Source organism: Setaria viridis, chromosome 9, assembly GCF_005286985.2.
Source record: "Setaria viridis chromosome 9, Setaria_viridis_v4.0, whole genome shotgun sequence".
Taxonomy (NCBI): domain Eukaryota; kingdom Viridiplantae; phylum Streptophyta; class Magnoliopsida; order Poales; family Poaceae; genus Setaria; species Setaria viridis.
The window spans coordinates 49,074,716-49,100,674 of record NC_048271.2 but is presented as its reverse complement, the minus strand read 5'-3'; the positions used below and the strand labels follow the sequence as shown (position 1 = coordinate 49,100,674).

Below are 25,959 nucleotides of genomic sequence, written 5' to 3'. Positions count from 1 at the left end.
ATGCTTATAACTGAACTTATCACGCAACTACTTTGACACAAATACACAGTAGAGTACAGCGCCCATTGACTAATAACGACGGAGACAACGACGTGGCTTCTTTTTGCTTGGCAGTTGGCACTGAACTGTTGTTCTCAAATGACCTTTTCTTCGTAAACAAGTTAGCATTATCCAACAAGTACAAGCATTATCCAACAAGTACACTCAGCTCCAGCTATAGTTAACTCCGGCGTACAAGTAACTTGTGCAACTTACCCTGCACCTATAGATGTCCAAAACGGGCAGCCCGGCCCCACCTGGCACGGGCTCGGCTGGCTCGGTCAACTTTGTGCCGGGCTAGGCCAGGAACTACGCCTCCACGTGCTGGGCTGTGCCCGCCCACGGGCTGCACCAACGGCCAGGCATGAGCCCACGGGCCTATTTCGTGCCGAGCCAACTCGTGAAGCACGGTGAGTTCGTCGGACTCATGCCGCCCGGGTAGGGAGGAAGGGAGAGGAGGGAGCCGCGCGCTCGCCGCAGATCCGCGCCAAGGCTGCCGGCCCCCGCAGATCCGTGCGGGAGGAAGTAGGGGAGGGGAGTGGCATCCTACTCGTCACGGGGAGGAAGTAGGGGAGGGGAGTGGTGGTAGTGGAGGGGAGGGACAAACGGCAGGTGGCGGAGGGGAGGGGCGAGCGGCGACGTCGAGCAGTGAGACGAGGAAGTAGGGGAGGGGAGCGGCGGCCTGCTTATCACGGGGAGGAAGAATGCGAGGGGAGCGGGGAGCGGTGGAGGGGAGGGGCGAGCTGCGGCGCCGAGCGGTGAGCCTACGATGCGGCGACACCCTGCGGTCTGCCGTCTACAGATGCGGGGAGAGAGGGGCAGGCGGCGGAGGGAAGGTGGCGGCGTGGGTCTCGGGAAGATCGGGAGGTGGTGGCGCCTAGGTCAAGAAGTTAGGGTTTCTAAGTTTATACATGGGGGTGGGGGTTTTGCGGGCTGGCATCGAGCCGGATGTTGTTTCACGGGCCGTACCATGGGCTAGCGAGCCGGGCCAACATGGGCACGAAGGCCACCGTGTCGGGCTGGGTTCGGCCGGGCAAAAAAGGGCTCCTGAGCGGGCCGCCGGGCCGCGGGCCATCCGGACGTCTATACCTGCACCCGATGGCCGCGTCAGAAGCCAAACCACCAGTGAACCATCCATCCGGCCTCGGCAGATCGGCAGCCTCGAGTCTCCGCGCTGCCCCTTCCACCGAGCGGCGAGCGGTCGCGTTGCCTCCCATCTGCCTAGCTCGGCTGCTCGGTCCCGTAGCTTGTCCCTACGGCCCCGAGGGGGAAACGTGCCACAGGGGGCACACGAAATCCCCTGACGCCTGACGGCGTCGGCATCTCCTACTAGCAGCTCCCGGACGAAAAGACTTTTTCGTTCGGCGTCGCCCCAACCCAATCCCCCACACCCGCGGCGGCCCTCGTGGCGATCGTATCCGTCCGAATATGCCTTGCTTTGGCGCCCCACCTCCTTTACTCCCCCACACCCACCGCTTCGATCCTGCTCTCTTCCCCTTCCGCTTTGCCTTTTCCCTTCCTCTCTCCCCTGTCCCCCTCCCTCCTCCGGCCCAGCCGAGCGAGAAAGCGAAGGGGAGAAAAGGCCCGCGCCGGCTTCCGTTCCTTCCCACCACCACCACACGGGGAGAGATGGAGCTGTTCTACGAGCTGCTGCTCACGGCGGCGGTCACCCTCCTCGCCGCCTTCCTGCTCGCCACGCTCTTCGCCGCCAATGATCCGCCGCGCCGCGCGCGCGGGGCCGATCGCGCTGCCGCCGCGATCGCCGACCAGGTGGTGGACGAGGAGAGGATCATCGAGGTCGACGAGGTGAGGCGGAGCGAAGGGAGGGCGGCGGAGGCGGAGGGGTGGGTCGAGGCGGAGAAGGCGCCCGCGGTGGCCGTCGAGGAGGAGGTGGAGCCGGAGTGCCTGCCCGAGGGCGAGGGGGTCCCGGTCAAGGCCGCTAGGGAGGTGAGCGTTGGTGCTGGAGTGGAGGAGGAGGGCGGTGACGTCGTGAAGCGGCGTGATTTGACCCCAGCGGCTGCTGTTACGACGGCGGTTGCTGAGGTGACTGCGAGCCCGCAGGTGTCGGGCGCTGACGAGGCTGGCGCTGAGGAGGAAGGGAGCGTACAAGATGTTGAAGTCAAGCAGCATGATCTGGGGGCTGAGGTTGCTCCCATTGAAGTTCTCCAAGCAGGACCGGAGAAACAGAGAGTGGAAGTTGTTGAAGTCGCGGAAGTCTTTCCCTTGGAAACAGAGGCCGTTGAAGTGAAACATCACCATCTGGCTGCCGAAGTTGCTCCTGCTGAAGATGTTCTTGATGCAGGATTGGTGGGTAAGAGTGTGCAAGCTCTTGAAGTGAGTCCGGATGAATTGGGTTCTGAGACTGCTCCCAAAGAGATTATTGACGTGGCACTAGAGAAGAAGGAAGCGCAAGTAGTTGAAGTGAAGGAGCACGAATTGCCTGTGGAGGCTGCTCCACAACCATTTCTCGATGTACCATTGGCAGAGAAGGAAGAGCTTAAAGATCCTCAACCCGTTGAAGAAGCTGTCAACGTCCACGAGGATGTGCAGAGCAAGGAGGAACCTAAATGCGAGGCCCATCCAATTGATCAACAAGAAGAACTGGTTCCTGAAGAGGAGTCGGTGGCAAGGAAAACTAATGATGTGAATGTTAGCCACGAAGGCAGCTCCAGTGATAAAGTGGTCACTGAGTTGCCTGTGGAGTCAGTGACATTGCCAAACCTGCCGGAGGGAGATGCTGAATCAAACATGGACTTTGAGGAGTGGGAAGGGATTGAGAGGAGTGAAGTGGAGAAGAGATTTGGTGCAGCTGCAGCATTTGCTGCTAGTGGGGCTGGATCAGCTGCCCTGTCGAAGCTTGATAGTGACGTGCAACTGCAGCTTCAAGGGCTCCTCAAGGTTGCCATTGACGGTCCCTGTTATGACTCTGCTCAGCCACTTACACTGAGGCCTTCATCTCGCGCAAAGTGGTACTCATTCTTCTTCCTGACACCCTACATTTATCATTGCTACGCTGTGGTAGGTTATAGCTCAAAGACAAGCAAAGTCTGGTCTGGATGTCATCAACACTGGAGCGCTGTTCCTCTGCTATATTTTCTACCAAGGAAGAGCAAGTACAGCTGCAGCATACTTGTGCTTTCCAATACAAAGAAATAACATAAACAAATCCCATTGAAAACTAAATCGTTTGTTCTTCATTGTTTCAAAGTTGACAGAAGTGGTACATCATGAAATCTGGCACATTTTAGGTAGCTAGATCATAGCAGCAATCAGATTCTTCAATACTGTAGGTATACTTTGTCTAACAGGGAGATCGCTTGGAAGGACAAAAGACACCTTTTCACCAGCTTTAGCATTGTTTGTGGCTTATATGTGGAAGCAGGTTTTTCCATTTCAGTGATTTAGGTGAACTAATATGAACTGCACATCAGGCTCTGGCTTCTGCTTATAAGTCTAAAACCAGATGCTAAAGTTAGGGGTAAATATGTCCAAATCAACTTTGAAGCTACCTTTTTTTTTCTATAGTTATTAGTAGTAATGGATCTGTTTTCTTGCTGATAAATCATGTCTGTTAAAGTAAGCCTGAAATGAAGAAATACAATGCCTTTTTGGACTGAAGGACTTGTGCATTTTGATCTCTTATTGACTATTGATTTCATCAGATGTGAGGTTCATGACATAGGAAAGGTGTGATGTTATATAATCCAACATGATTAGGTTTATGCATCTCCTTTCAAAAGAGATTAGGGGTATCCAGTTGGAATAGGATTTATGGCAACTCTGCACCACTAGTCTTGTGTTTTCTTCTCTCTTCTTCTTAGTTCCTGAATTTGGGTTTACCAGCTTCTGTAAGTTTCAGAGAAGCATAGAACTCTTTTCAAAAGACCAAAAGAAGCATATATTGTAGGAGTTATATGCCTTGCCTCCTTGGTAGCAAAGAGAACCACTTTCCTTCATGAGACAATTAGAATCCACACTTCTCAAATTTGATCAGGGGTAGTAGCTTTTTTCTTTTAAAAAATGTATTGATTTTGAGCAGGTGAATGTCTTAAGAAGATTAGTGCATGATTCTGCATGGTTCATAGGATAGTGTTTGAGTTTTTGAAATAAATTAAGAATGAAAGTATGATCATAAATAAAATGCCAAAAAAATAGAGGTCAAAATCGTAGTGGTGGATCTTGTGCAATGATCGAGTGAATTAACAATCCCGGATCAAGTAAATGTTTGTTTCTTGTCTAGTTTAGGCATAATTGATAGCAACTAGTCACTGGCCATCCTCTGTTTCAGCAAGGCTTGCCCCTATTAGTTAAAAAGAAGAGCTTTGCCCCTACAATAGTTTGCATATAATTAGCCGAGGAAAAGCCTCCCATTTGGCAGCTACCCCTGCACTCATCTCTTCAGAATGGCATCAACTTTAGAAGCTTGTCTTGCCCATAAACATGCTTCTGTATATTGAGCTTGCAATGCATTGCTGATATGCATTCCGTTTCAAGATATGTGGTTGTTTGATGCTGCCTTTGCTGCACGCTGTTCTAGTATTGCAAATACTTCTTGCCACCTGAATTCCGCGGCCACTTTACTGTGCCAATTCGTTGTGCATGAGAGCACTATATTTAGATATGCTTCATCCAGTTAACCATTAAAAGGTAGTGTAGCATTTAGAGAGAAAATAAGAGCATCTTGGTCAAAGAAACTACCAACTGTTGGTTTGCCTTCAGAGTTTAGAATGAGCTATTGTTGCAATGTGTCACCAAATGAATATTTCTAGCAATTTCTACTACGAGCCACTGGCACTGGACAGGAGCAACTAACACAGAAAGATGCATTGATATGTTTAGCACATGCACGCCATTACTGCTCTCCTCTTTTTGCCCATGCTATTTTATGGATCAATTAAATGGACTACTAACAACCAGTCGTATACATCTAACTACCAAAGCTTTCCCTTGGAATGAGAAGAATAATATATGTGCTATAAAATATGGATTGGTGGCCAGAAGTATTCAATAAAAACTTCGACATACCTAACTGATCTAAATTATTTAACAGGACAGATATCTTGCCCCTATTTCTGGTAGACTGATGTGTATCTCTTTACGTTAAGTCTTGGAAGCTGGTCAATGTTCCACCAATTATATTTTTGTATGCCTACAAGTAAAGCTACAATTAACACGTGCATTACTTATAAGATGGCCACGTATATGAATTTTTATTTCCAACAACTCCAGGGAATATAGAATACTAAGGAAAGACACATGAATATCCAATAAGAGAAATTTTGATAACTCTTCTTTCTTTGACATATTTTGTCCGTTGTCACCTCTGTTAAGTGTCTGAATGCATTAAAAGAAATGGTGAAATAGTAGACATCGTAGCTATCATCTGACAGGGATGATCTATGTCTAGTTTCTTATTCTGTGAAGTTACGGTAGGAATTCATAATGATTACTACTAATAACCATTTATTGTTCTCTCAGGATCGCTTGGCAGAAATTAGGAAACATGCATCCTGAGATTGCTATGGAGAAATACATGACTCTTTTATCGGAAACAATTCCAGGGTGGATGGGGAATGAAACCTCGGTAATTTATTATTGTCACGCATATTTTCTTGCTTCTTTGTTTAGTGTAAACTGGAGGAGTGCTTAAAGGTTGACAGTTTATGTATGTTATACTCTAGGACACAAAGAAACATGACGCTGGCAGTCTATCTGCAGAGACTATATTAACCATGACTGCTACTAGTGTTCAACAGAGCAATCAAGGGTTAGTTACTACTCCCTCCAATCAAAATACATGTCCCCTTTAGGAATTAGGACATCTACACTTTCTACAAGTTGAGGCTTTGTTCTATGAAAATATGGAATTTCGAAGAAAGCTAATTACATATTTTGAAAGTACTTATGTGGTAACATCTAGCTTACATTGTAAGAACACTATCACCATAACAAATGTTGTACCTGGCACACTGACTGGTATGGACTGGTGCTGGTATGAATATCTTCAAATGAATTTTTCAGCTCAGTCTGTACCAGTTTGTTTTGCTGGTAATATGTACCGGTCGCAAATGGTAGCTGTGATGTGACCCAACATGATAATCTTTTTAGAACAAGGGCATATACAGAGGTGTATGACTTTCTGCTGCGGATGAATTTCTTACAGGAATGAAGAAAGTACTAGCATAGATGAAGGAACTTACCGTAACCCAGAGGGAGGTATATATTTGACACACACATGGTTTTTCTTGCTACTAGAAAAAGGAAAACACATTCACAATTCATTGACTATAAGATGTACTGGATCAATGATTAGAACTACTGTTGTCGGTTAATTTTTCTATTGCATACTCACTTCGAGTTTCGTGCAACGTATGTCTTCTATCTGCTGTAACTGGACCTTGATAGCACTCGTGCCATCCATGTAGTATTTTCTAGCCTTATGGTAATACATATATTGGTTGCATAGTGTTTTAGTTTAAATTCATCATGGTCTATAAAAAATATCCTAATTCCTAAGTCAATGGATTTTGAACTTGTGGTCATTTCTTTGTTGGCTTTCCTGTTTGTCTGCTTCTTTACTATGTCAACCCTGTAAATTTTCAGGCCAGAGCTCTGATGTCCCTGCTGAATGAAGACAACACTCATCAAATATTCTTGCATCAATGAGTCCAGCCCATTGCTGAGATCTTTGATGCCTTCCTCATAAGATTAGATCTGTACAGTTGTGGTGGTTGTGCTAATACTAGTGCTATGATGATGTTGGTTCGTGTATATATATGACTGTATATATCCGTAACTACTGCTGCCTGTATATTTGGCCGTTTGCAACAGACTTGTCATCGGTTGTAGTCGATATTAACGTTACCCCTGGTAACTGGTAAGTGGTAATTATATTTGTTACCACGTACTAGTAGTTTGGAACGAAGAATTTAATCGGTTCAGGTAAGACTGTATCTCATTCAGAATTGCCGAAATCTTCTGATTTGGAGGTGCATAGCATAACCACTATTTTATCCATAACTTTTCACGCTATCTTCATCTGAATGGTTCAGGAACGCTTCATTTTTCTTGGGGGTGGCACCGGCACCGCGACGCCGTGACAAATGGTAACGCATGTTACGTGTCGCGGTCACCTCATTCTGCCATTTTCCGGAGCAGAGAATGGACTCGTGAGGCCAGCAGTGTCCCGAGGCTTGGCTGGACGCCTGGATCGGGACACCGAAAGCCGCGCCCGCGCGCGCTTCTGATGGAGATGGCCAGATGGGGAGAGCCGAGCAAAAAGTGCAGAGCACCGCTCACGTAGGCTCCACCGGTGAAATACTTGGCACGGGTCGTCCGATGACACAGCGCAACCGGTGGCACGTGCTCCGGGACAAAAAGGCCCCGATCACTTCGGCGTCGACCGCGGCAGCGGAGCTCTGCGCCTCTGTCTAGTAATCTCGGCCACGAACTGGGCGAGTCACATGACCCACAAGAGCGCGGGCACGGTAGCCGAGCTGTACTTGTCCAACGCCCCCGCGGCTGCGAATCCTGGCTCCTGCAACAAGCGCGCGGGCGCGTCCGTGACCGTGCCGCCGAAGAAGCCCCCGGCGCCCGGCACTATCCGGCGTCGTCTTTTCGGCGCCGCGAGTCAAACGTACCCCGTGGCCGGGCTCGCGCCCCCCGCCCGTGATCCCGCCGAGGCGTACCCCTCGCCTACCATGGCCGGCCGGGGCGGGGGCCGCGCCAAACCAAGCGGGCAGCGTCTCGGCTACAGCCAAAACGTGAGCCATCCATCGCGAGGCCGAGGCGGCATGGAAAGGTCGCTGCCGCCGGCTCGGCGATGCGCTTTTCCGCGGTGGTGGTGGTGGCGCCTACAATGCTTTTGTGAGCGTGGGATTCGCGCGCGCACGCGTGCGAGCGCCCCACTCCGCGGATTTTCGTGTAGCTTGCTCGTACACGGCCAGTCGGTTACGGAGCAAAAGATACTCTGCAAACCGCGAGTGCCTAGCGTTTTTGTGTATTTTTGGGGCAAAGGACTGAACGTTCCAGCGATAGCATGCACGCATTGCATGGCTCGGTTTTGCAAAGGGAATCGATTCCTTTTTGGCCGGCGGAGTAGCTTTAGAAACCCACTTCCGAAAGGCAGACAATAATTCCGACGTCCAGAGGAGAACGCAGGCCGGTTATGGTCGAATTCTAGTGTACCAACCGCTGCCGGCGTGCGGTGCCTTTGGACCAATTTCCCAGTGCAAAAGATGGGTTTAAACTCCACCCTTTTCGTTTGGTGAGGAAAAAAGCAGAGGAAGATAATTGGAAGATGGTAGGATGACATTAGATTTATGGATACGCAAAAGGCGGCGGTAGGTTGTAGCTGCATGAGTACAAGGTTGTAAGTTTATTAAAGTGCCTTTTTAAGGCAGATTGGGGTGCTGCTGCTTATAGCAATGGCGTGAGTGGAAGCAAAGCAAAACCAAGTCATGCATGTAGTCTACGTTATGTTTTCACAAATCACAATGGGGTTGGCTGTGCAGCACAGCACACTTGTTTATCCAACACTGCCGCTAACCAATCGATGTTGGTTGGATGTAGTATATAGTATTTAGTTTATAAGTACAGGCGATTGAATGAAAAGAGTAAACTCTCATGAGTCATGACATCACTGCTGGTCGAGCAACTTTGCTGTTCGCACCTGTTCAGTTCATCCATGGAATGTGATCTCTCTCCTCATCACGAGCCTCAGGCGAAGCACAAAAGACACGGCACTGTTACACCCGCGCGCGGCAGTCACTCTTCCGCCGGCCCGGACGCTGCGCGCACAGCCACACGTGAACAGGCATCGCGACCGTGAGCGAAGCTCATACCCTCTGGCATTAACACGTACACCGGCTGCCCGAACCCGCCCACGGATGCAATGCCGGAGCCAGGGAGAAAACAACAGAAGAAACTTCGAGGCCCCGCGGTACAATTCCCATGGCGCGACGCGGGCGGGGGAGGCGACCTATACGCGACCACAGAATAAGGCGAGGGATTGTTCACGGCGTCCTGATCTCACTCTGTACCCGCCTCCATGCCGCCTGACTTCACCGTTCAACTCGCCGATCAACTCTGTCTGTCGCCGCATGTGAACCTCCACGGCTCCACCGGGCGAACAGGCGCTAGTGTTGGCTAGGCCCGGTGCAGGAGCACCACAAGGCCACCGCACCAAACGGACAGCTCTTTGCTTGCGGAGGCGGCAGCCTCCGAGTCCGAGGACCAGGTGTAGGTGAGGACGTGGTGGGCGCCCACGGCGGCCCGTGACTCGGCGGCCAATGGCGGGTCGCCAGGTGCGAAAAGGGCGCGCGGCCTCGCCGAAGTGCTGGAACGGATGGCGCCATGTGACCGGGCTATATATAGCGTTGCACAGCTCCTTGCTCTGATCACGACCCGTGTGTGTGTGTTTGTGCGGGTACTCTCTTCTTCGCTCTCCGGTCTCCACTGCTCACTAGCACTAGGCTAGCTGCTATCTTCCTCCTCCATACCCAGTGTGTGAGAGCAGCTTGAAGCCTTGAGCAGAGGAGAAGTTGTTGAGCTCGTTCGGTTGCGGCGATGAGGACGCCTCGCCAAGCTCTGCGTGCCGCGGGGTTCCTCGCGCTGTGGATGCTGCTGCATTGCGGCATTGAGCTCGTCGCGGCGGTGCCTCCTCGTAAGTGCCATCTGCCCATCATTCACACCTCGCTCTCCTCCTCTATCTCTCACGCGTACGAGTATGTGACATTGTTTGAGCTTCCTGGTGACATGCAGCTGGCTGGTACGACTACACCTCCTACACTGACGTAAGTCTCTCTCACCGAAACATCTTCCTCTTCCAGAATTAGCAAGCTTTTTGCACGCCATGCTGCATGAGTAACAACAAGCTCGTTAACTGTTAACTATTCACTAAAACTGCATTGCACCTGGCGGTTGTTGCGTCGTTATCAAAGACCATTCCAGTGACCACCAAATAACCAATGGTCCAATGCCATAGAGAACTAAGCAGAAGATCAACCGGCTGGGGAAGATGACGAAGCTCAAAGCCATTGTTGGACCACCGTATGTACCCCCCCAGATGCTTACTCCCCACAAGGCCACAATGCACATGATCCTCCCTCCGGTTATTCCAGTTTTGTTCCCATGCGTGCGCTGGGGACATCCCACAGTCCCACCAGTACCCACCATCTGCTAGCGGCCAAATAAACATTATCACACGGAACCAGTGACACATATTATACTACACTTCTCGTTGTAATATTTTAAGCATCGACCTCCGCTAAACTCTGAAATGGTTGGGAGGATCATGATCAGGCATTCAGGCACCGTCTCACCATGTTTATTCGATGCTCTTCTTGGAAGCTAAGCCCTGCAAGGCGCCAAGCCGAAGGGCCAAACTCTGCACGCGGCTAACATGCGTTTTTGGGCCGACCAAAGTGACCAACTAACGCGCAAGTGCTTGCGTACGGCGAATTAGTTGTACGCTTAGCTGCGCTTTTTGTGTGTGTCGCGTGTCATCTGTCTCTGTCACGTCCATAATCCATGATTAAGCTCTGCATGGAGTAGGGCGGCGTGAGCTCACCGGAAATTTGCATGGCGTGCAGTGCAGAGGCCAGCCGGAGCCGGCTCTGTACAACGGGGGCATCCTCAAGTTCGGCAACAGCGACGACCCTGACGGCTATCGCACGACGGAGACCGGCGTCTTCTCCCCGGCGTTCGTGGTCTACAACCTCAACAAGACAACCATGTACACCTTCTCATGTGAGTACGGCCGCCGCCCATGTCCTCCTTTCCAGTTCAGATCAATCAATCTAGCTAACTAGCTAGCTTATGTGTTTGTGCGGCGGTCATGTGAGCTTCAATAATTTCCGGCATCGTGCAGGCTGGGTGAAGCTGGAAGGCGCCTCCGCGGCTCTGATCACTGCGAGGCTGGCGCCGGACAACTCCGGCGCGAGGTGCATCGCCACGGTTCTCGCTAGGAGCGACTGCTGGGCCTTCGTCAAGGGCGGCTTCGTCCTCGACTGGCCAACGCAGACCTCTGTCATCTTCTTCCAGGTACGCGTCGCGTACTCGCATTTAATGTCAATCAAAATTAAAAAAAATCATTCAGAAGTGCTCACTGATTTTCATTTGCTCTGTATGTCCAGAACGCTGACAAGACGCCCATGAAGATCACCGTCGCGAGTGGGTCGCTGCAGCCGTTCACGACGGACCAGTGGGCGATGCACCAGCAGGATACCATCCGGAAGGTAACGTTTCTCTTCGTTGCATTATTTGGGACGTGTCAAGATAGAACGGCTAGTTGTTGCGCGCGACTAATCTTGATCTAATGATGTGGTTTGGCCGGAGAGCAGAGGAGGAAGCGCGTGGCGACGATCCACGTCGCCGATCCGCAGGGCGCTCGCGTGGTGGGCGCGTCCGTGTCCGTGCAGCAGACCACCAAGGACTTCCCGATCGGGTCGGCGATCGCCTCCACCATCCTGGGCAACCAGGCGTACCAGCAGTGGTTCGTGGACCGGTTCAACGCGGCGGTGTTCGAGGACGAGCTCAAGTGGTACTCGACGGAGCCCATGTCGGGGCTCCTCCGCTTCGACGTCCCCGACCAGATGCTGGCGTTCGTGCGTTCCCACCGCGTGATGGTGCGCGGGCACAACATCTTCTGGGAGAACCAGGACGCGACGCCCCGGTGGGTGAAGAACCTGACGGCCGACGACCTCCGGTCCGCCGTGAACACCCGCATCCAGAGCCTCATGACCCGGTACCGCGGCGAGTTCGCGCACTGGGACGTGAACAACGAGATGCTCCACTACAACTTCTACGAGCAGCGGCTGGGGCCCAACGCGTCCATGGAGTTCTTCAGCGTGGCGCAGGACGCGGACCCGCTGGCGACGCTCTTCATGAACGAGTACAACGTGATCGAGACCTGCGACGACCCCTTCTCCACCGTGGACACGTACGTGGCCAAGCTCAAGGAGCTCCGCGCCGGCGGCGCCATCCTGGAGGGGATCGGCCTGGAGGGACACTTCTCCAAGCCCAACATCCCGCTGATGCGCGCCATCCTGGACAAGCTCGCCACGCTGGGGCTCCCCATCTGGTTCACCGAGATCGACATCAGCAACAAGTTCGACGCGCAGACGCAGGCGGCGTACCTGGAGCAGGTGATGCGGGAGGCCTACTCGCATCCGGCGGTGAGCGGGGTGATGCTGTGGACGGCGCTGCACCAGAGCGGGTGTTACCAGATGTGCCTCACGGACTGGAACCTGAACAACCTGCCCACGGGGGACGTCGTCGACCGCCTCCTCAACGAGTGGCGGACGCTGCAGGCCGGAGGGCAGACCGACGCGCACGGCGCGTACAGCTTCAGCGGATACCTCGGGGAGTACACCCTCACGGTGAGCTATAACAACAGGACGACGCAGTCCACCTTCTCGCTGTCGCCGGGAGACGAGACCAGGCACATCAACGTCCAGATGTAACTGTCAGGCTGCGCGCGGTGAATACGGCCATTCATTCGGGTGGTGTTACTAGCCACGCTGTTACTGCCTACCAGCCCTTGTGTTGGTTTGGGCTCCTCTCTCCTGACTCCTCGTCGCATACGGGTAGTGTATGTTACTGCATACTAGTAGTAGTTAATGTTAGTGGTTGTAAGTGATTGTTGTGGAAGAAAATTGCACGGGCAAAACTATTTTTGCGATCTTTTCGTGGAATTTAGCGTCCAAAATCTCGAATCTGTCATGTACTATGCGATTCAGGTTAACGATCCGTGGAACAATTTGATAATTCCATAATTGGGGACGAAAATAAATTGGTCCAAAGATCAGCTAACATATGCACGGCAAAGAGGCCTGATAGGTCACTGGCCTCGGCGATGGCAACGAAGAAACAAAGCAGAGAGGGCCCATTGGAGGCCCAATAAAATTTTTTACTTCGATTTGGTTGGGGTGCGCCAGGCTAGGGCAGTAGTGCAAAGCCCAAGCGACGCTTGAGGGCCCCAGTGGCAAGCCACTGTAGTGGACCCTCCCCCACAAAAAATAAATTTAATATCGAAGTGGGCACATGGCCCACATATCAGATATTAAACTGATAAGAACAGATACTACACTTGATCTTAGCCAAAAGGCCGAGAAAGGTATGATTTGCTTCGGAGCCCTGGGTCTCGTTTTATCCACGTCCTCCGTCTGCGCTCGCTCAAAACCGCCGAGGTGGGACTAAACCGAAGCACCGCACAGGCGCGCAGCGCAGCGCAGCGCATGCTCTGTTCGGTTACTTGGGCCGTGTGGGCTGCCAATTTGGTATCCCACCAATCCCCCCGTCTGAGCCCGATCCACAGAAATTTGGCATCTCTCTCTCTCTCTCTCTCTCTCTCTCTCTCTCTCTCTCTCTCTCGTGTGCACGCATCTCGAGCTCCCATGGATTCTTCCTCGCCTCCCCCCTCCTCGTCGCCGGCGCCGTCGCAGGCTCCCGCTCGATCCCGTGGAGCCACCAATGCCTCCCAGCGGTGGAGCATCCTTCGCCGCTCCCTTCTTGCTCGTTCCTCCTCCTCGCTCGCCCCAGGTCCCGCCGATTCACTCCCCCTCTCCTCGCCCATGTCAACATTTGCGTCCGCTTCGTTTTAATGTAGCAGGAAAGTAACGCCGTTTATGTAGCATTCATTTTCCGTCATTGAGCGATCCAAAAAGACTCAGAAGACCTCCTGCCTAGATGATAGGACAGACGGCAGCTTACTCGTGCAAAGGCCAAATGATGTAGGTTGTTGTGTCGCCACAGGATAGTTCTAGCAAGCGATTTAGCTCTTGACCAGCTGCTACATACTCTGGTGATGTTGGGGCTACTGATGGCAAGGGATCAGTAACCTTGTGCGCCCGCCTGCTTGATTTTTCAGAGGCTTGGCACAAGCATGGTCAAAGCCTAATCTGTGGTGTGCCATTTCAGCTTTTAGCTTCTTGTGCTTGTACAATTCTGATAGAATGGTCACTAATGCACAAGTTATTGTGGCATGTCCTGTTCGATGGTTACCTAGTTAAAGCCTTAAGGGAGTCAGTACAGTCCGATTTCGAGTTTTAAAAACTTTGCTTGAACGAGATGTGTCTAGAGTTCTTGCTTCAATAGTATATACTTTGGGCAATTACGGTGGTTCACCTTTAAAATTAGTGTTTGCCAAAGTGTGTATGTGCTTCTGACCAACTAAATTTCGTTATAGTTACAATAAATTTCCATTCTTGCACATTAGCTCCACTTGGCGGTTTCTGAGCGTGTGAGTATACAGGCTAGCACACTAGCACTGTTTCAGCTTGTGTCTGAATGATATGTTTTGGGTCCTCCATTTTGTATAGCAGCACTGTTGAGCCATTAGATGTAAGGTGATTTATTTTGTCATATTAGTTTTTTTATGGGCCAGAAGGTAATGGTAGTTTTCCCCTCTCAGTACTTTGGCAATTTGCATAGAATAATGTAATTGTGTATCTTTGTTAATGTTTGTTTTATTTTCAACATGGCAGATTTAAGCTGTTTGAATTCCACGTTTATACTGCTTAAACAGATCATATTTGCTAATTGTTTTTATATATTGAGCTACAATAATTTGGTTTTTATGACTTTATTTTCCATGCAGAGGGAACTTCTAGTGACCAGCATATTAAAGATGGTACCAACAACATTTCAAGAAAGGCTTCACGTGGCTTTAACCTGATTGAATGCCATTCATTGCCAATTTCACAGCTAGTGAAATCACTTGGGAATTCAATTAATGGAAGTGAAAATGATTTGGGATGCCAAAAGGATGTTTATGTATATTATAAGCTGCCCTGTGGAGGTTCCTCTAAACTTAATCTAGTGTACGTAGTCTACTATTTGCCCCCAATCTACTGGCGTACTGAATATAGTTTTTCCCTATCTTCCTTTTCCCTGATATAATTGGGAATCATATTGTTTTCTCGCCAGTAAGCCCTGTGTGTGTGACTACAAATTTATCCATCATGAAGTGTTCAACCAGCTAGAAAGGTTGGCGTACTATTTTCCAGTTGGTTATTATTTTAGTGCATGATTCCAGATACAGAAGAGAGGATTCCCTTGAACTAAATGACATGGAAGCTTCGAACAGATACAACATCGACACTACTGGACTAGTATGTAAGTTTTGTTCAAGCAAGTTTTTTTTCCTTTCTGTTGCCATACACAATGTGATTCCGTCATCTTGCATCAATTTATGTGTATGGTCATGTTTGTTGTGTTTTCCCTATTGTTGTCTGTTACTTCCTGCCAGAATAGGAAGGCACTTGCGTGGAAAATAAATGTAAACATATGCATATGTTAACTTTGGCTTCTTGGCCACTTTCCAGAATGCAGCTACCTTCATACTGGTTTGGTCAAGATAGGCGATTGATACAATCCTTCTATGCAAGGAAATTTTTCCTTCAACTAAGAATTGTGCTCCTACACACCTAATAAACTTTTGAACTTAACTAATACAAAGTTTATTATACTTGCATCATAGACTATACTCTCCGGTCAATAAGCACTTAAGATTGCATATGGCTGACTTTAGAAGTAGGAATGCTATAAAAAAACAATATAGAATCGAGTGATCGGTAAAGAGTTGAAGTGCCGTGCTATTCTAAAATTCTTCCACTTTTCATGCTATATCCTTCTTATGTTCAAGAGAATTCAAATTCAGTTCTAAGTTTATATGTGTTTTTCCCCTGAAGGTTGTTGGCCATCAGAAGAGGTCCTTGCCTACTACTGTATTAACCACTCAGACATGTTCAGGTTTGTTGTGACTTGTGAATTGCGAGATCATTACACACGTGACACTCCTGCATTAGTATGTATTTTCTTCTTCTTTTCTCAAAGCTAAAACATGATTGGACCTTTAGCTTACTTGGCATAGCATGCTGGAGTCAGGCGATTTGTAGTTGAGTAAATTGCATGCGATCATAAATGCTCCACTTTGAGTCCATCAACTTAGGCACTCGACGTTGTTGGCTCTGAACCTTTATTAGGGATTCAAGGGCCTAAGTGAATTGCTTATTCAACCAGCGTTGGGTTTTAGTAAATAAAATAAGCCATCCTGTCTTCTGTGTTGAACATATGATGAGGTGGGAGGGGATTGGGGCAATCCCAGATTTGGGGTATGGCCAAATAGGATAGGGGTGCATTGCCATGTCACACTCTCACAGCATACATTAGCCGTGTGGCTGGCCTTCTAGGACAACCTGTAAGACAAATGTACAATATTGATATATAGGTCCTTGTTCATGCAAATAGTTTCAAAGTTGTTTAAATAAATCCATCAGAGGTTTGAGCTGTGTTAAGTTACACTCTTGCCCTAGTTTTTTGTCCATGCTATTTTTTATCATATATTTTGCTCTCGATGAGATCAAGAACAGAAAATGAACATATATCTGAGAGCTGCAATAGCTCATGACTTTTGCAGCAGTACACAGTTATTTTGTGTTGCAAAACTATATCTCTACGAAGATTCTATATACCTTTTGTTCTATCATAATTGGCAATAGTCTAAAGATAAAGCTTTTTAATAATAGTAGTCCATTGAAAGCTTTTTCCATGATAGTAGAGTAGTTCATTGAATCATTGCTTATTTAACTAAGACCAATTTCCACAATATTTATCCCATATTTGAATGTTTTAATTCATTCTAGGGCCAAGAAAGTGCTTGAACTTGGATCTGGTTATGGATTGGCTGGGCTTGTTATTGCAGCCTGTACAGATGCTGACGAGGTTGTTATTTCTGATGGAAACCCGCAAGTAGTTGAATGTATCCTTCTTAATTTCATGTTTGCACAGTTGAGTTTTTGCTAGTTCTTGTAAATAGCACAGAGAATCAGATTAGATTACTCCAAAGTTAACCCTTCATGGCCTTTGTTTTATTTTTTTTTAAAAAAAACACATTCTGTGACCTTTGTAAGCCATTAACCTGCAGATATTCAGAAGAACATATCCATCAATGCAGAAACTTTTGGTGAAACAAAGGTTAAATCTATGATACTGCATTGGGACAAAGAGCAAGCTTCAGAAATATTGAATACTTTTGACATCATTGTTGCAAGTGACTGGTATGTTCAACCCTCTTGATATTTTTCTTATTCTTGAATGCTGATTTTCTTTACAATCCTGTTACCTGCTGTTTTCTCAATTCTCACATGTCAGTGATATGATCTGAGGCTGTTAATTTGGCATTAAGTAATGCATCTAACCAACTAGTTTTTTAATAGTAATATTGATGGCTTGGAGCTCCTTAGCATCTTCCTGTGAATAAATGTTTCAGAAGCTATACCTTGTAGCTGTTGGTTGATTTCATCTGTACTTTTATTGCACCATGCATCTTTACTAGTAATGAACAATTGTCAGGTTAATAAGTTCCATTTGAATTTTCTTATTCACATTTAGTTCGGTCCTGCAGCACATTTTTCAAGCAATTCCATGAGAGCCTTGCCCGGACAGTCAAATCCTTGCTGAAGCATTCGGCAACCTCACAGGCCATCTTCCTGAGCCCCCAAAGAGGTGATTCACTTGACAAATTCCTGAGAATTATTAAAGAGAATGGGCTCAATTATGAGTTGATAGAGAATTATGATCCTACTGTCTGGGATCTGCACAAAAAATATGTGGCTGGTGATGACAGAGCTTGGCCAAATTATGACAAGGAGCACTGCTACCCTCTGCTGGTTAGAATTAGCTCATTTTGTGAGTAGTCATTTTAGGATATTGTTGTTTCATTGGAATATCCATTTATAATTCATTAGCTAAATCTGTTCTTTAATCTACTCCATCCAGCAGAATAGTGTAATCCTGGAGTTTGATATTGGTTGGACATTTTGGAAAAATCTTCCCTTTTCTATGGAAGTACCAACAAGACTGTTCAAAGGTTGCAAACTCACCTTTCCTCATCTGAGAGGCTTCCATGACATCACTGATACAAGTGCATGTGTGACATGTAACGGTGCATTATTTTTATAAGATGATATGGCATTATGTTGCAACTTGTTGCCAATGTGTATTCAATTCCTCACGATGATCTTACAAGCACCCCTTTTATTGTCCTATATATCTAGTACATAAACTGGGACTGCTTTGGACAATGACTAACACATTCGGTCCCTCATTTTAGCTGCCCTATCCAAAATGGTTAGAATTTAAAAACTGATGTGGTTGCATATATTGTCTTAACTTTTTGTGCCATTGAGTATTGATGGGTGTATATAATTCAAGATTTGAAATGGTTTTATTCAGGTAATATAAAACACTATAAGCTATCTGTCATTGCTTATGTAGCCAAACTTTTGTGTCAGATGATTATTAGATTCCCCTTTCATGCAACTATTACTCAACCTTGTCTAGTTATCAATCTTTACATAGTCAACTGCCTATTGGTGTGCGCATTGCACCCTTCTCAAATTTGGCGTTTCAACAGCTGCTGCTGGAGTAGCATGCATTAGTTGGCAGTGGAATATATTTCATTATCTTTGGTGCTTGGACAGCTATCTATGGTTCATCGTTGCTTGTTTGTCTAATTACAGTGGAATAGATTACAGGTTGCAGGTTGAAAGTAGTGTTATTCGAAGCTGCTTTCTATGACTTTGCAACTGCTAAGCTGACGTCTTGGCTCACGATGATTGAGGACTTGTGTTATCTCTGAAGAATAGTAGATAGTGGTTGCTGCATCACAGCACCCATATTGGCTTACTGTCTGATGTTGCTGCGTCTGTATGACTAGCCTCTTCTCATTTTTCTTTTCAAATGCAATTGGTTCCTATCTAACGCTTGATGCTAAATCTTCATGGTTGCTGACTGGATGAACGTGGTCTTAAGAGATGTCAGCAAGGGTTCATGCATATGCATAGCTTCTAATGCTCTTTAATTTAGTATGCCAGCAAGTGTATGATCCACACATCCTTTCGCATCTGAGTTTATTAATGGGTGGATTCAGAATAGTTTTCAGTTTGTTACCTTATCTCAGTTCGGAGAGCTATGCACATTATACACCCCATGAACTTTCCTGTGCTCATCGGCAACAATCAAGAATACAAAATACGGTCTCATAACTGATGAGTACCTTTGGTCTTTGGAAGGGTCGTCAAGACGTAGTCGTCCCCCCAGTTAGGCTTTTGGCAATCCCCTCGGTGGCCCATTTTTCCACTGATGCTATCACTCACTTGCTTTAATTCATTCCTTTATGAACCGCCTCATTTTGGTGTGTTGTTCCTGTCAATCGCCATCTATGAACTTTGCATAGGTACCCTAGTATATTTTTCATGACCAATGTTTGTGTTTAATAGGTTCCATGAACATGGTGACACTTCCCCAAAGCAGCAGCTCCTTTTTTTGCCCGTTCCATTGCTACGCCATTACAAGAAAAGCCTGCGACAAATCATCTTCATTTTGTGTTGTTGACGCCATGTGCGAGCTTATACGAGCTGTCGAAAGTATGATCGCCACTCTTTTTCATACAAAATATATCAATTTGCTCAACCAACTTCTCGTCCTGAATTGAAACTGAGGATGAATTTCTATTATCACCACATAGTAGAATGTCCATGGAACTGCCGATGTTGTTGTAAAAATGGATTCTTGTCGCCTTCTATATACTGCTAGTTTCTGAATTTCATCGAGTATATCAGCTCATGTTAGGAGAAAGTCTCTTTTGTTCTCCCCTAACCTACGACCTGTGTATCGACCTGTGTATCTGTTGAAGCACAATTACGTCCATAATCTAATAATAAAGAGCAAAGTAGTATGCTATTGCTAAGCACGTGGTACACCGATGCAGAGCAGGACATTCCTTAGCGATGGACCAATAGAAGGTAGCTTCTGCTAACTGTGGTCGGCATGCACCCGTTCCGTTCCTTTTCGCCCTTCTCCCTTCACCTTTCCTCTTTACAAGCATCCTTGTCGTCCCCAAAAGGATCCTCTTTTAGCATCTTTTATCGCAGGATTGTTGTCAGTTTACTCAACTTTTGACTCAAGATTCCTCCGTCCGGTTTAACAAACCTAAATCACAGCTAAACCTGTCCTACTTTCAGAGCTTCAGTTGTTGCTAAGCGACTGTGAGTCAACGTAAAAGGAAACCCTTCATTCACGAGGGTGCAAGTAGGCAACCACAATGCCCAATGGACAATCACTCGCAGAAGCAAGAAAGGTGACAATGCTGCTGCCTTACAACTAATGCTGAATCACACAATTCACAAATGAATCAGAAAGCTCCTTTTGTTGTGTTGCAGGCAGTTCAGTGCTCTGCTGGTGTATCTTTTCTACAAGGCAACTGAGGCACAGATGCTACTGCAGCAGTGCTTGTATTCTGGATTTCTGATCCGAGATTTGTGAGGCACCGTCACGTATGAATTTGGCAGCACCTCCCTTGTGAGCGGGAAAACTGAAAACGACCGGTCGGTGGCCGATCAGCGTCGCGGCCACCGGACAGCCTCATGTGCCGGCCCGGCATTACCTCATTTCATTTCGTTTCATCCAGACCGATTGACCGGTGCCTGAAAGTCGCATGCGGCTTCGTGTCATCTCCATGCCAAAATCTCCGGCGGTTACGGTGAACATGCCTGTCGCTGTTTCACTGCTGTTAGGAGAAACTGGCCATGGAAAAGACTGCTGAAGTGCCGATCTCTAAGCTGAGGATGCCCGTCGGCCGTCGCATCATTTTCTTCTGCAGGCAACATGTACGTGCCTTGTCGCGTCGGACCGAAAGCTGATGGGAGTTCTAGCGACTAGCTGAATAGCGCGGCTAGCTAGAACATGTTTGGATACGAGGCCCTAAAATTTAAGGGGGCGTTTGCTTCCACTGACTTATTTTTAGCACGTGTCACATCGAATGTTTAGATACTAATTAGGAGTATTAAACGTAGACTATTTAGAAAATCCATTACATAAGTGGAGGCTAAACGGCGAGATGAATCTATTAAGCCTAATTAATCCATCATTAGCAAATGTTTACTGTAGCAACAAATTGTCAAATAGGCTTAAGAGATTCGTCTCGCCGTTTAGCCTCCACTTATGTAATGGGTTTTGTAAATAGTCTACGTTTAATACTCCTAATTAGTATCTAAACATTCGATGTGATGGGTGCTAAAAATAAGTCAGTGGAAGCAAACGGGGCCTAACAGTGTCATATCGGATATTCGGATGCTAATTAGGAGAATTAAGCATGAGCTAATTATAAAACTAATTGCAGAACCCTATGCTAATTCGCGAGACGAATCTATTAAGTCTAATTAATCTATCATTAGCAAATGGTTACTGTGGCACCACATTGTCCAATCATGGACTAATTATGCTTAATAGATTCGTCTCGCAAATTACACTCCATCTGTGCAATTAGTTTTGTAATTAGCCTATATTTAATACTCCTAATTAGCATCCAAATATCCGATGTGACGGATGTTAAACTTTAACACTCTGAAGCCAAACAGGCCCGATACTAACCGTACCAAAACTTTGCCATTGTTTTATCCAAATTGCTAGTACCAAAACATATTTTTTAAAAAAAGTTACTTCTATGGCGTGAAACATGAATTTATAATAAAATAAAATATCTTATTTAAAACATATTTATATTTATTCAAAGTAACATATTTTTATCTTGTGATGTGAATTTCTTCTGGAGGGCTTGTTTGGTTTTAAACAAACCTTGCCACACCTAAGGTTAGTTGATTTTGATACAGTCTTAGCCACAAATTATGGCAAGATTTCCCTTCTACCAGCTCGGTCGCACATACCAGTAAGTAAAAAAGTGTTGCAAGATTCTCCTACGCAAGTCAAAAGTGTGGCATACAATTTGACGAACCGATTAACTTTAGTCAAGTTTAGCAAGAAATTGTGACAAACATCAAACATTGTTAATCTTAGTTTATCAACTAAGCAGGCCTATAGTTATGGTGAGATATTATATATTCTTAGGTTTTATGAAGAAGATATGGGTGAGTTAGAAGTTGAAGTAGTCTGTTATTGTTAAGTTTATAGGCCTACTCAACTCAATTGTTCCAACTGAGCTAGCTATTTGACTTGTCTCTTGAATATTATCGAGGATTGTGGATGCATTCGTTGGCGAGTTGACCAAGCTGCCTTTCAGCCATCGTGGCGTTGCATCTTTACTTTTTGCATAGGTGATACGGTGTTGAGAGGTCAACCTTGTTGAATAATTTTCTCTACTCTTTCACTTCGCCAACCTTATCATCTACCTTTTCCCAGATGTTGTTTTTGTCCTCGTCGTCTCCATTGAATTCATCAAGATTTTTAGGCGACTGCTTTGCTCCCTAGGGCCATTACACTTTATGTCGATCTAGTAGATAGATCTCTTTGCCATGTGGTACTCTCTTTAAGTTTCTTTTTTTTACCACGCTAATAGCGCGGTTAGAAACATTGCACTATATAGTCTGATTCATAGCTCTCTATATGAATTAAAAATATATTAATTTAAACTTTATGTGGATTAATATTATGCAGTTACAATGGGAATGCAATTCAGAAAACTTAAACATTATTCTCCAACGATATAGTTATACTAACACATTGAGATTTACTTTTGAAATTTCAATCCTAGAGGGCGCTTCACCTTTTTCCCTTTTGTTTTTGTTTTGGCTTTATGTTTGATCTTCCACTATAAATCTGCTCCCTATGACAATGCGGCATGCATGCTGGATTGTGCATGCATCCTTTGAACTTTTGTCTCTATTTACAAAGTATTTTTTTCACAATATATGGGAAATATTTTGATGTCAATATTATACGCATACCTCCGCTTTGTATATCTTATTTTCTGTTAGAAACCCAACTAAACTGTTCCTAGTAGAATGATGTGAAGCACATCTTTCAATGTTTATATACCACTTTGAATCATTATTTTTACTTAACATCAAATTTTTCTAATTTATTTACTATTTCTATATTTTCTTATGAAAATCCTATAATTTTGAGATTGTTTTACCCTTGCGATGCACCATGGTGTTTTTCTTGCCACTCGTATCCTTTCCCATGCACTCCATCTATTTCTCTTTCTTAAGGCCTTTATTTCCATCTCACTAGTATGCACCATGGATCGTTGTCCCACCAATATTCATCTATTTCTCTTTCTTAAGACCTTTCTTCATTTGTTACTTAAAAGCCTCTACCTTTTACAGGGAGTTTCAGCTACTCATTCCGGTTTCTTTGCATTTGCTCTATTTATCTGTTTTCTTGTGATCACCATCAGGATGGAAATCCAAGGCACATTGGATCTCCTTAACTCCTCTCCCTTGTGGCACGTCAGCAATTCTATGAAGATAATTTATTAGGGTGCTTATGCACTACCACTTGAGGTAATCGCAACAGCCAACAGGAGTATGGTGTTGCAACGTTTTGTCTCCAACTTCAGGTCCTGTTTGGTTACTCTTGCTAAAGTTTAGCAACTAAAATTTGCTAAACTTTAGTTGCTAAACTTTTGCAAAAGCTGTTTGGATACTCTTGCTAAAAGGCATTTAATGAGCTGTAAAAAGACCTATCTATCCTTATTAAAGGTGCGCAGGAGGGGGGAGACAAGCAATAAATGAGGGGTACAGGTTGTCCAGCCCACCTTTTAGCAGTTTTAGCAACTAAAAACTTGCTAAAGTGCTAAACTTTAGCAACTCAACTTTAGCAAGTTTTAGCAAGGATGTTTGGCAGTTTAGCAGCTAAAAGTTGCTAAACTTTAGCAACTAAAGTTTAGCAAGGTGAACCAAACACTCAGTTTTATCTCCAACTTTAGCCAGGGGCTTTTGAATTCTGACTGGTGCCTCATGGGGCATACTATGTAAAATCTACCCCAAGTGATCTTGTGGGCCAACTGACAGCCCATGCTATTGATCCTATTTATAAAGGATTTCTTCATTGTTTTTGTTAATACTCATAGCTTGTTTGTCCTCGTAGACCATAAAAGAATGTTTGGCACGCTGCTTGAGCCAACGAAAGACAAAAATGATTTTTTAAAAAGAAAATTCCTAAAAAGGTTGATTTAGCCTTGTGCGCTCTCTCTTTCGCTGACACTTTGCTCCCCTTGCCGCAGCACTTTGATACATGCCAATTTATCACAGCCGCTCGCTTGCCTTGCTCGTTACCATAGGGTGCTGCATCTTTGGCCCACCGCTTTGATGCATGCCAATTCACGCTCACTTGCCCTGCTCGCTGTTGTATGTCGAAGCATCTCTTCCCATGTGCTCCTTCTAAACGATCCCTCTCTTCCTTCTCCTCATCTAAAGCAGAGCAAGCGTGCAACTATTGTCCAATATGAGCAAGGGTGTTTGACTGCCGCAGCCCGCAACCGCTGGAGGAAGAGCGCGAGCTCTGGTTGGCTTTCTTTGCCGTTCCCTAGTTCATCATTACCAACCTGATCAAGAGCCTTCGCACTAATGTTCTTGAAAAAAGAGCCTTCTCACGAAGGAGTCGAACCCGCATTTTGGCTTTAGCATGCGGTAGTAAGAAAAGGCCAGAAGTTGGTCTTCCCACCGGGGATGGAGTCGCTAATAACGGGACTTTTTCAGTTTCGCCGCTACAGTTTTCCACTTGTGCCATCCATATTTGGGTTTTCACCTACGAAGCTTCATTTTCTATGTTGGCTTCCCCTTGTCGCCTGTCGGTGGTCAGTTGCGACATCGTCGATCCACAGGCAATGAGATAACTTGGTCCTTCGGGCTAGCTAGAACAGCCACGGAAAACGTATTTTTATCCCTTTTCCATCGGTCTGGTATATTGAGATTGATCAAAGAAAAATAGAAGTCCTACGTCACCCATGTGTCCAAGGTTGCACCGTGTACGAGCAATCTGTTTCTTTATTTTGTGTTGCACCTTGTATGAGAAATACGTTTCTTTATTTTGCATTTTTTTAATCCAATGAAAAGTACTCTGCCTTGTATAAGTCTCTTTCCGTATAAATTAATGTACGTTGTTTTTCAATCGTTCGCCACATAATGGACATATTTAGTACAATCAAGATCCAATACGCACATCAGTTGGCTTTCTTTCCTTTGATTTTTTCTTGCCGCAAAGTAGACATGACCTACACCTTCATGTTTATTTTGCGTATAGAATCAGAATCCACACAGATGTTTCCTTTCTTTTATGCATGGTTCATAGTATTTGATACGGACTCTATAGATTGATCTAAACCATTGGATCATCATAAAATCCTATGGTACATATTTTCTTCTTCTTTTTTAATTACGGACTATTTGGAATAATCTGAGTTGTTAGATCATCATAAAATCTAATGGCGTGTATTTTTTTTCTTTTTCCAATTAATATGGTAATTTCTAGATTCTCTCGGTAAACGTGGTGGGTTCTTTTTTAACACTATTGTATTAAGATAATAGATAGATGGCGACCGATTACTGAACGCAGGAGCAGAATGCTAGGTATGGGTTATGGCCCGGAGCTAGCTGATGCCTTTAACTAACTTAAGCAAGATCACGAGGCCAGCAGTTGGTGCGATTTGATGTTCGGTAAGTCAAAGGGTCTAGGTACGTACGCATCAGATTCCGAGATTCGTATAGAGCTGTACATGCTACACGGCTACACCTGATCACAGCATGCATTGACATTGACAGAAATGGTTGAAATTCGTATGCCATCGTGTGTAGCTCCTGGTGCTGAACGCAACCCCGACCCTCTTTTAGTTCCTAGCTCTGCCTTCTGAAGTCCGTCTCACTAGCAGCACGATCGTACTACTGATTGCCGAATTGACAACTACTTTCGTCCTTGTTTACTTCCCTCCAAACTCCCAACTTTGGCACTATGCAAAAAGAAGATTCCCCGTCACATCAAACTTGCGGTACATGCATGGAGTACTAAATGTAGACAAAATTAAAAATTAATTGCACAGTTTTGTTGTACTTTGCGAGACGAATCTTTTGAGCCTAATTAGTCAATGTTTGGACAATAATCCACAAATACAAACGAAAC

At 46.0% G+C, this 25,959-nt stretch overlaps 3 protein-coding genes and 1 non-coding gene across 8 annotated transcripts; 3 read left to right on the top strand and 1 right to left on the bottom strand.

The window, feature by feature from the left end:
• Positions 1-1,507: 1,507 nt before the first annotated feature.
• On the top strand, positions 1,508-6,985 carry LOC117838180 (acyl-CoA-binding domain-containing protein 5). Of its 2 annotated transcripts, XM_034718100.2 has the most exons (5): positions 1,654-3,008; positions 5,518-5,623; positions 5,721-5,806; positions 6,203-6,255; positions 6,643-6,985. In XM_034718100.2, exons 1-5 carry the CDS (start codon positions 1,669-1,671, stop codon positions 6,669-6,671), a joined length of 1,614 nt encoding a protein of 537 aa, XP_034573991.1. In that variant the 5' UTR covers positions 1,654-1,668; the 3' UTR covers positions 6,672-6,985. The 2 variants fall into 2 exon arrangements, with proteins under 2 accessions (XP_034573993.1, XP_034573991.1); XM_034718102.2 differs by lacking the exon at positions 6,203-6,255 and having other exon boundaries at positions 1,508-3,008.
• Positions 6,986-9,413: 2,428 nt separating this feature from the next.
• LOC117838482 (endo-1,4-beta-xylanase 5-like) lies at positions 9,414-12,734 on the top strand. The gene is made up of 6 exons (XM_034718525.2): positions 9,414-9,703; positions 9,802-9,833; positions 10,632-10,788; positions 10,910-11,082; positions 11,175-11,276; positions 11,382-12,734. Exons 1-6 carry the CDS (start codon positions 9,607-9,609, stop codon positions 12,501-12,503), a joined length of 1,683 nt encoding a protein of 560 aa, XP_034574416.1. The 5' UTR covers positions 9,414-9,606; the 3' UTR covers positions 12,504-12,734.
• A 229-nt stretch (positions 12,735-12,963) lies between these two features.
• Positions 12,964-13,160, bottom strand: LOC117841246 (U2 spliceosomal RNA). The gene has a single exon (XR_004637266.1). It is a non-coding gene; the product is annotated as a U2 spliceosomal RNA (small nuclear RNA).
• Positions 13,161-13,387: 227 nt separating this feature from the next.
• Positions 13,388-18,037, top strand: LOC117838483 (calmodulin-lysine N-methyltransferase). 4 transcript variants are annotated; one of them, XM_034718527.2, is made up of 8 exons: positions 13,388-13,581; positions 14,639-14,861; positions 15,077-15,156; positions 15,732-15,792; positions 16,686-16,801; positions 16,967-17,099; positions 17,447-17,711; positions 17,824-18,037. In XM_034718527.2, exons 1-8 carry the CDS (start codon positions 13,437-13,439, stop codon positions 18,001-18,003), a joined length of 1,203 nt encoding a protein of 400 aa, XP_034574418.1. In that variant the 5' UTR covers positions 13,388-13,436; the 3' UTR covers positions 18,004-18,037. The 4 variants fall into 4 exon arrangements, with proteins under 4 accessions (XP_034574418.1, XP_034574417.1, XP_034574420.1 ...); XM_034718526.2 differs by having other exon boundaries at positions 13,389-13,581; positions 17,821-18,037; XM_034718529.2 differs by having other exon boundaries at positions 13,390-13,581; positions 17,447-17,730.
• The last annotated feature ends 7,922 nt before the right edge of the window (positions 18,038-25,959 follow it).

What these genes read in the sequence shown, in the direction of transcription:
- LOC117838482 (XM_034718525.2), top strand. Translation starts at nt 9,607, where the DNA reads ATGAGGACGCCTCGCCAAGCTCTGCGTGCCGCGGGGTTCCTCGCGCTG. An exon ending in CGTCGCGGCGGTGCCTCCTC is followed by an intron (nt 9,704 to 9,801) that starts GTAAGTGCCATC and finishes GGTGACATGCAG; the next exon opens with CTGGCTGGTACGACTACACC. An exon ending in CCTCTGTCATCTTCTTCCAG is followed by an intron (nt 11,083 to 11,174) that starts GTACGCGTCGCG and finishes CTGTATGTCCAG; the next exon opens with AACGCTGACAAGACGCCCAT.
- LOC117838483 (XM_034718526.2), top strand. Translation starts at nt 13,437, where the DNA reads ATGGATTCTTCCTCGCCTCCCCCCTCCTCGTCGCCGGCGCCGTCGCAG. An exon ending in AACCACTCAGACATGTTCAG is followed by an intron (nt 15,793 to 16,685) that starts GTTTGTTGTGAC and finishes AATTCATTCTAG; the next exon opens with GGCCAAGAAAGTGCTTGAAC. An exon ending in AAACCCGCAAGTAGTTGAAT is followed by an intron (nt 16,802 to 16,966) that starts GTATCCTTCTTA and finishes ATTAACCTGCAG; the next exon opens with ATATTCAGAAGAACATATCC.
- LOC117838180 (XM_034718100.2), top strand. Translation starts at nt 1,669, where the DNA reads ATGGAGCTGTTCTACGAGCTGCTGCTCACGGCGGCGGTCACCCTCCTC. An exon ending in GTTCAACAGAGCAATCAAGG is followed by an intron (nt 5,807 to 6,202) that starts GTTAGTTACTAC and finishes AATTTCTTACAG; the next exon opens with GAATGAAGAAAGTACTAGCA. An exon ending in TTACCGTAACCCAGAGGGAG is followed by an intron (nt 6,256 to 6,642) that starts GTATATATTTGA and finishes GTAAATTTTCAG; the next exon opens with GCCAGAGCTCTGATGTCCCT.